Consider the following 9661-nt stretch of genomic DNA (forward strand, 5'->3'; position numbering starts at 1 on the left):
TATAGTTTTTTTTGAACGTTACGTTATAGTTAATAGTAAATACCTTATAACGTCATTTTAAAATTTAAAATATTTTATCTAAATTATTTATTGATAATATTATTTTTTCATTAATCAAGTTTAATTTTTGTTACTTTTCCCTAATGCAAAATTCAAGTCGATTTTTAAGTTTATGAATATTATTATTCAATTTAGGTAGTTGAATTACTTTTGACAATACAATTTTTTTTCAGTTTTACTATTTAATATATTAATTACAAAGAAACTTGCTATTTCTTCCTTTATTTTAATACAAAGGTAGGAAGATTTTATTGCTTAATGTATTTAATTAATTTGTTATGCTAATTAAATTAAAAAATAAATGACTATGACTAATGTATATATTTTTAAATTTTTTTTATCTAATTAAATATTTTATTAAATCATTACACTAACTCGTATTAACCTCCCTACCTGAAAGAAAAGTGTAGTTTTTGTTTATTAGAGTGTCTTGTTTCGTTTTTTTATTCACACTCTTTTAGAGAACTAAAGAGTCATGTTTCATGAGTCTTTTGCCATGTTCTATTCTGCCTTACAACAAACATAAAAATTAGTTGGTAGTTGAATAACTAATTTATTTGAAAATTTAAATGATTAGTTTTTAGTTTAGTTTAATGTATATAATACAAATGATTTTTTTTTTTTCATATTTTGGTGTATTTATAACAAAGTTTCAATTGAGTTATACATTACGATTTAGGAAATTTTATTCATTTTTAATATTTTATTTTAATTAATTTCAATATTAAGGAAAATGTTAATACAAAGGTTCAAAGTAACTTTTACATTTTAGTAGGTGGTGTAAAAAATAGTAATAATTTTTATTTGTTATTTTTTAAAAATTCCTCAATGATGAATAATTATTACTTATACTCCCTCCGGTCTTATTTATAAGCATGAAAGAGAAGAAAAATCTTGGTCCTTTTTATAAGAACCAAATGAAAGTTTGAGCTATATTAATTATTTTTTTCCAATAATGCCCTTATTAATTCTAACTTGTAGAATGTGTCTCATTAATTATTCTCTCTCTTTCCCACTTTCCAACATGAATAACAAAGGGTAATTTTGAAAGTTTATTTTGATTCAAAACAAATTTAATGCATTTTATCTAGTTTTACTACATTTCTTAAACTATGTGAATTTTTTTTGTTGCTTATAAATAGGACCGGAGGGAGTATTAAATTAATTTTAATTTAATATATAAAAAATTAGAAATTTTTACAATTAGAAAGAAGTATTAAATTTACTATCAGCTATTATTAATATTTAATTTAAAATATTAGAAATTGAAAAGTTTAACAATTACTAATTAATAATTGATAATAAGTGGATGTAAATTCAAAATTGAATAAAAATTTCTTTAACTTCATTGTTTAATGCATTTAATACCCATAGCTCAAGTGAGCTTTACATATATATATAGATTTCCGATGGAGAAAAAAAAATACATTTACACTTTTATTAATAACAAAGGGTTAATAATAAAGGGGTATATTCATGAATAATAATAAGGGGTTAACAAATTATTGGTGAAACAGTCATGTTTTGCTAACTATATAAGAGACTTTTTGATGATGACATAATTCGTATATCACTATATCCTATAAAATAAAAGAGTTAAACTCGCGAATAATAAAAGAAATAGAACATATTGGAAGAAAAAACATGAAGTGATGGACCATGACCAAATTAATCAAGCACCTCCCTTGCACTAGGTCGTTCTCTAATTGGTCAATCCATTGAATCAAGCTTTGAGCCGAATTTTCTTCATGCATGTTCACACGGAAGAAGGGGTTTGCTCCCATGTCCACGTCCAATTAATAGCAGCACCCACTTATGGACAATTAGTCCTTGGAATTCAAATATTGCGGCCTTGGTTCCCAACACATGCTTGTTTTCTTAGTGTGTTTCTCAGCACATGCTTGAGAAAAAAAAAGAAATGGATTGGTTCAAGTTCAACCACAAGGTGTTTCTTAATTTGGCTGTATTATGATGTGAGGGGAGGTGCATCATTGAGTGCTCGATATCTAGACTGCTTGACCACAAACCTGAACAAAAATTGGTGGGTAATGTCTTTGACTCTTATTTGGTTTGAATCACAAATAGGGATTGGTTTAGGTAAAAAAGGGGGTTGTTTTGTTTTCAGTTCAAGGGGAGAAGCAAAAAGTGCAAAAACAATGGGAAGAATCGTAGAGGAACATTGCATGCATTTGACTTCACAGAGACTTTGTAGATTACTTTATGACTTTGTTCACTTCTGTCGGCTCTCCATTCCCTCAAAAAGATCAACACGCGTTACGCATACATAACATAGTTATCCTACCACTGAATAGTGAAAGTCACTACCCATATGCTTATTTTGTGGCGCTTTTTGTTCACCATAAGACTTTTTTTTTTTAAATCCACCATAAAACTTGACTCCGATGAAAAACCTCCATTAAAATGAATGTTTGATAGTAATTAACACTATTTTTAATGATATATTTAATAAGTTTTTAAATTAGCTTAAAACTTATTTGATCGAGCTTTGGTCCTCACAGTTTTAAAAAATTACTTACTTGGTGCTCTGCGGGAACAGTACTTTCGGCTATATAACCTGTCGAGTATGAAGCGAGCTGTGATTGCAAAGTGTGGTGTCTGGGTTCAAAATTGCTGGCAGTGGAAGCTTAGTTGGCGCCGGTCACTTGGTGCTCGTGAGCAGGGGTGGCTTGCTTCGATGCTTCATTCTCTTACTGATTGTGGTTTGCAGGAGGGAAAATCTGATTCCTGGACGTGGAGGCCGGGGGAGGATGGGATTTATACTGTTCAGTCTGCATACTCGTTTATGCAGGAGCCGACTTTGGGTCCTTCAAATCCTGTGTTCAATATGATTTGGAAGTCTACTGCGCCGTCAAATGTCAAGACTTTTGTGTGGCGTTGTTTGCTCGATAGGCTGCCTTGTTTCCAAAATCTGGTGAAACGTGGAATTATTTTGGACCAGGTAGAGGCACAGTGCAGGTTTTGTCATTTGGAAGAGGAGTCGGGGCCTCATATCTTGTTTTCGTGCCCGCTGTCCCAAGACCTGTGGAAGGAGTGTTATCGCTGGGTTGGGGTGGCTACGGTTTTGCCGGCGTCGGCTGAGGCTCATCTTCTTCAGTTTACCTTTGGTGGGAATGAAAAGCAGCGAGCTGGAATGTTCTCAGTGTGGTTAGCTTGTATTTGGACTCTCTGGTTGTTGCGTAATGGGAATGTGTTCAGGGGTGAGGTGGTTTCTGTTCCAACAGCTATGGAGCTTGTCTGGTGGCGGTCGTGGTAGTGGAATACGACAAATTTGAAGGGGTTTGGAAACTCTATGTTCGAATGGTGCACAAATCCTGTCATGTGCGTCTTTTCGATCTAGTTGGATTGGTGTGGTCCTAACTTGTGTTGTTCTGTTTTTCTGGTTTGCTTTCAGAAACAGTACCCTCTATTTTGGTCTGTTTCTGTTTGTTTTTTCTTTTTATTGTGTAGTGTTTGGTTCTCTTTGTATTGGGATTGAAGTACCCCTTACACTTCCTTATCAATACACATTTTGCTTATCGAAAAAAAAACTTACTTGGTTAATAAGTTTTGTAATATTTGTGTTTAAAAAAGCCAAATTTCCTCCCCGAAGATTTGATCTCTACAAGACCTATCATTAAACACGTGAATCATTAAACATGCGCGCCTAACGTTTTTTGCGGTGAGTGATGCATTAAACACGTGAATCAGCAACATTAATAATACTCCTAAATGATCGCTCAAGTGATAAGAGTTGGAGACATGTGGGTTGGGAGGGGAATATCAAATGATCAATTCCTAAAGGTGCAATTTATATTTCCAATATAAAAAAAAATCATAAGAAGAAATATTTATTTACATGATTTTTATTTTTGGTTAACATGACATATTTTTTGGGTCAACTATTTACAGGCCCAATAAATTTTACATTCATAACAAAGAAACAAGCCCATATTCAAATCCCATTTACACAAAAACAAAAACAATCAAAGCTTCTTCTACAGTTCCACTCTCCCTTCCTTTCTCTGTCTTGATCATCGTCTTCGTTCTCCATCTACGATCGCCAACTACATCATCTCACAGGTGAGTCTCTCTGGTTTCATCTTCCTCTCTCGAACCCTAATTTCAATTTATCATCACCCTTTTAATTCCCCAATTTTAATCGCAAATTTCGATTCTACTGTGTGTGCTTTCACGGTAGAAATCCAATTCACATGCTACCCATTATTCTAAATCATGTGGGTATTTCGTTTCTGGATTCAAAATTGAATCTTGCTGACCCTTGTTTGGTTGCGTTTTGTGTGGATCAGATCGAGAAACCATGTCGGGGCAAACACAGCGTCTGAATGTGGTGCCCACAGTGACGATGCTTGGAGTGGTGAAAGCGCGTCTGGTCGGAGCCACCAGAGGCCACGCGCTTCTCAAGAAGAAGAGCGACGCTCTCACGGTGCAGTTTCGTCAGATCCTGAAGAAGATCGTGTCCACCAAGGAATCAATGGGTGACATCATGAAGAACTCTTCTTTTGCCTTAACTGAGGCTAAGTATGTTGCTGGTGATAACATCAAGCATGTGGTCCTTGAGAATGTTAAGGAAGCTTCCCTCCGGGTCCGTTCTCGTACGGAGAATGTGGCCGGAGTTAAGCTCCCTAAGTTTGATTATACTGCGGATGGTGATGCATCGAAGAATGATCTCACCGGGTTGGCGAGGGGTGGCCAGCAGGTGCAGCAGTGCCGCGTCGCTTACATCAAGGCGATTGAGGTTCTTGTGGAGCTTGCTTCCCTTCAGACCTCTTTCCTCACCCTTGATGAGGCTATTAAGACCACCAATAGAAGGGTCAATGCTCTTGAGAATGTGGTCAAGCCGCGATTGGAGAACACCATTAGTTACATCAAGGGGGAACTGGATGAGCTTGAGAGGGAGGATTTCTTCAGGCTGAAGAAGATTCAGGGGTATAAGAGGAGGGAAATTGAGAGGAAGAGGCTGGAGGCGGCTGCAAAGGACAAGCTTGGTGACAAGTTCCCCTTGCACAAAGATGTTTCCTTCAATTCTCAGAACTTGTTGGCTGCAGCGGGTGGCAAAGATGAGGATATCATTTTCTGAATGCAAGTGTATCTAGGGAGTGTGAGAGAGAGAGCTGGGTCCTTGCTTCTTCTTCAAGGGGTGGCTGCTGTGTCTTGATGTGCTGCTGCTTTATCTGCCGGGTGAGACTTCTCTACAATTTGTTAAGGTGACAGTGTTCTGTATCATGAATAAAGGGGCTTTAGTATATGTTTATTTATTTCTTTGTTATTTATGGACATTTTTTTATCATGTTCAGAGGCATTGAGACAGTCGTCATTTCATAGTATGGTTACTATCTGATCCTATGAAAGTTTAAGTTGTTCTGATTAGCTATAATTTTCATTTCAAATTATAGTATATGTCAATAGAACATATGGCTCAAGCAGGAGTCGTCAGACACGTTGATTTGTCCATTGGCTTTATTTCAAATCCTAATAGTTACCTTTTTTTTCTTGGATCGCTGCATTCCTAGCTTCTCATTTGCATTTCGTTTATAATTTTATATCTATCTGTAGATTATGTAATCAGTGATGGAAGATGTTTCATTTTTGTTTTAGGATGAAGGATAGGTTTTAAAGATATGCACTTCAGCATAAGATAGTTGAGGTTTTGTTTTCAGGACTCTTTAGGTTTTGTCTTATTAGTCATATTTCATTTATTACCTTTTCTTTGCTGGTTTTAGAGATACCTCTTCAAAAGATGCTTCTTTTTTATTTCTCCATTGAATGCTTTTACTGATGACTGGCATTTAAAGGGAAGTATATGATTTTGGTGGCCAGAGACTGTGAATTCCTGATTAAATGTGAGAACAGAATAATGAATGGAGAAAAGAAATTTCACAGTCTATGCATCAAGGCATGCATATATAGTTTAGTACCAAAAAGTTCCATTGCTTTTTTAGTTTTCCTAAATATGTGCCTAAAACTAGTCTCTAGAAATATGTACAATTTAACCTTTGCCTGGAAGCATCCTCTTCGCCTGCCTCAGTTGGATCAGCTAGGATTTGTCTTGTGTTAGCAGTGGAAAGAGCAAAATCTACTTATGTTCTAAGATAGTTGAATGTTTTGAGGGTCCGTATCAGGTCTAGGCTTTCTGTACTGCAAGTGAATGCCTCTAGAACCATCTACAGGAAATAATGTTGTTGCTGGTTGGAGTAATAGGCGTTATTTTTTGAGAAAATCATGTGGTAGATTGAATATGACTAAGGTCTAAGGTTAATGTTGAAGGTCTTTTCAATGGAGTATTTTAAAATTTAAATTAATTTGGTAAGACATATATAGTATGCTAGTATTTGCTAAACAGGTCAGAACATGACAGTATAGAACCTGTGTGTAATGTCCTATGTTGAGTGCATATTGAAAGAAAATCAGTCAGGTAGAAGAAGTGGACATTAGCTCAACTGAACAGGCTGTTCAGTTACATTCTATTCACATGTCAAATGTTGTAGGATATAAAAAATAGCTGCAGGAGGCCGTGTTTGATTACTATTTTAATTAAGTCTGCTCTTAAAGTAAAAAACCAAAAAATGCTGTTGGACAAAAGTGTTCTAGTGCAAATAGTTTTGAAAGCATACTTCTGTTTTATTGTTTTTGAAACCCAAAAATCAGAACAGACTTGAGATGTTTTTGTTTTAATTTATATTTTTTCTGTTATGCAAACTAATGAAAACACAGAGAACCCCTTGTTTCCACTGCGTCAATTCCATAGACATGAGAGAAAACAAAGTAGAATGATCAGCAATGGAGACAATATTTACTGTGTGATACAGTGGTTTCCTTCACCCCTTGTGATAGGTACCCGCACCCTATAGGCTAGTTAGTTAGTTGAGAGAGTGTCACTTAATGGAGGGTTAGTTAGAGGGTGAGCTCAGTGGCGGAGGCACAGGGGTGACTCCCCCCCTGCTTAGTCACCCCTGCTTTTTAGGATTTTCTCTGCTTAGGTTTATCTCATGTGAGACTTTTATTTTTATAACGATGTGGGACTTGGGACTTTAGTTAGCAAGCACCGGGTGCTATCTGGACGACAGCAGTATGGAGTATTTGGGCTTGCAGGATTAATATCATTTTTCGTCAAAGCACTTTTAATGCAAGAGATATACTCGAACTTATCCAATTTAAATGTTGGAATTGGTTACGCATCAAGTTTGCAGGGTTCCAGTACTCGTATTTCGAATGGATGTCAAGCCCTCTAATTTGATTGAATACTATATGATGGGAATATCTTACTGTTGGGCTATTATGTGTGGTTTATTAAGAAGTTTGGTCGGGGAATATGATATTGGTTCTGTCAAAGATAGGGGGAGAGATCAGGTTTTGCATAATAGTATACTATCCTCTAAAACAATATGCTGTAAAGTATACATTAATCTTAGACCTATAAAATTTTCATGAGTTCAAATTCGAATTTATCGGTTCAATTCTCTTTGTTGTTGCTTAATCGGTCTGATTATATGAGATTGAATTTGTGGTGCTTGTGTTTTGCATGAAAAAAAGTGATAAAAATTATGCACACCAAATATTTGTAAGAAGTCCCCTTTAAGATTTAGCCTTTAATAAAGAAGCTTGAAATTTTCTTACAAATCATACTCCTTTAGATCTTAGTCCCCCCTTTTAAAATTCCTGCCTCCGCCCCCACCCCTGGGTGAGCTAGAGGGTGAGACTATAAATAAGAGAGTTAGAGAGAGTCTTATCATCTTTTGGGATCATTTGGAATTGGGATTTGGGGAGGGAAGGTGAGTCTAGGCGGAGATAGTGAAATAAGGGGTGGTCGTCCTTGTTCAGCAGCTGCAAGTTGGTTCGTCAATGGTGGAAATTCAGACTCAAAACATTGGCTTTGGGTTCGACGAGGCAAAGAGGACAGGAATGGCAAGGCTGAAATTGCTGTTTTAGCATCCACCACCGTCGTACGATGAATCTACCCTGATGTCGAAATTAGGGGTGAAGAATGGCAAGACCCTACATATCCAACACAGTTGTGTGATTGGCAATGAGTCTCGATTAAGAATCACAGTGTTGAAAGGGAAATAGAAAATTTGCGTAAAAGAGGTCATCCCAAACCGTTCGACAACAGAAGGGAGAGAGAGAGAGAGAGAGTGTGTGTGTGTGTGTGTGTGTGTGTGTGTGTGTGTGTGTTTGTGTGAGAGAGAGAGTGAGTGTGTAAGAAGAAGAAGAAGAAGAAGAACGTTGAGGCGTGTCCAGCGACTGGTGCGTCGTCACGGTTGCCGAAGCAGAGGATAGAAATGAGTGGGTAGCAAGAGCAACGTTCTTGGTGGGTCGTGCGACTTCTGCTTAAACCACCTGACAAAGAAGGGAAAAGAGGGCAGAAATGAATGGGTAGCAGGTGAACCCCCATCCAAATGAATGGGCCAAGCCCATATCACTGATGGGAGGAATTGGGCCTTGTAGGATATCGGAACCAACTTGGAAAATATGTATGCATGGTTTTAAATGTGAACATGGTCATCCAAATATTTTGGATTAATTCTTCAATTCTTGAGCTTGTATTCAATCATTCACCTTGAGGACAAGGTGAATTTTCAAGGGGGAGTATTGATAGGTACCTGCACCCTATTGGCTAGTTGATTAATTGAGGGAGTTTCACTTAGTGGAGGGTCAGTAAGAGAGTGAGACTATGAATAAGAGAGCTAGAGGGAGTCTTTTCATCTTTTGGGATAATTTGGAATTTGTATTTGGGGAGAGAAACTGAGTCTCTCAGATTTCTCAGCTACATTGTACAGTTCTATATTGAGCAATATCAGTCTACTTCTTCTTTGGCCGGTTCTATCACCTTGCCACCCTTAATGGTCCTCTGCCTCCACCACCCTCTTCCAACCTCGTTTTATTGTTCTTCTCTTCCGTTCTTTGACAGCTTGTCTTTGTGCACGACTTCAATACATTCATATCGTGACTCATTTTGATAGAACTGGACCAGAAAACAGAGAAGTAGAAAGGAATTTCTTATTGAAAGAAAGAAACAATGCTATACAACTACTAGCTTTCAGAAGGCTAGCACTTTCCACTATTGATTCACTTTACAGAATGCCCTTCCCTTTTAACTTCCTTTTCCTCTTATAGAAAAGGTAACTAACTGGTTGTAATAACCATCATCCTAACTAACAGATAGCCAGCACCAGCTAATAAACTGTTACAATGATCTATTAAGATCCAACTAGTCACTACTGCGCGGACCCTGTAAAACAGGCTCAAACCCATTAGTTTGTTCTTTCTTATTTCTCCTATGACTCACTTTTTTGATAGGTAGCTTAACATCAATTCCATCACATTCCTCAATTGGGTCGTGTTTAACCAGTTTTACCTTCTTCCTTGGATGCATTTTATGACCTGAATTTCTTCAGAAGGTGTGGATTTGATGTTTTGCCAGGGGTTGGTTCATATTGCCACCTGTTGTTTTCCAACTTTTCTGGTTGATTTGCAATTTTGTTGGTTTTTGTTCGGTTTTGACTGGTGGATCTGGGGTGAAAGGGTCATGCATATTCTAAAGTGAGAGACTTGCTTTAGAGAGTAAAATAAGTCATTTTTACCA

General features: G+C 36.8%; 1 protein-coding gene across 1 annotated transcript; it reads left to right on the forward strand.

The window, feature by feature from the left end:
• The first annotated feature begins 3991 nt into the window (after positions 1-3991).
• On the forward strand, positions 3992-5571 carry LOC130745739 (V-type proton ATPase subunit D). Its single transcript, XM_057598106.1, has 2 exons — positions 3992-4140; positions 4368-5571. The coding sequence occupies exon 2, from the start codon at positions 4379-4381 to the stop codon at positions 5156-5158; it is 780 nt and encodes a 259-aa protein (XP_057454089.1). The 5' UTR covers positions 3992-4140; positions 4368-4378; the 3' UTR covers positions 5159-5571.
• The last annotated feature ends 4090 nt before the right edge of the window (positions 5572-9661 follow it).

This window comes from Lotus japonicus, chromosome 3 (assembly GCF_012489685.1).
Source record: "Lotus japonicus ecotype B-129 chromosome 3, LjGifu_v1.2".
Classification (NCBI taxonomy): domain Eukaryota; kingdom Viridiplantae; phylum Streptophyta; class Magnoliopsida; order Fabales; family Fabaceae; genus Lotus; species Lotus japonicus.

Coding starts and splice junctions, on each gene's coding strand:
- LOC130745739 (XM_057598106.1), top strand. CDS start 4,379: ATGTCGGGGCAAACACAGCGTCTGAATGTGGTGCCCACAGTGACGATG.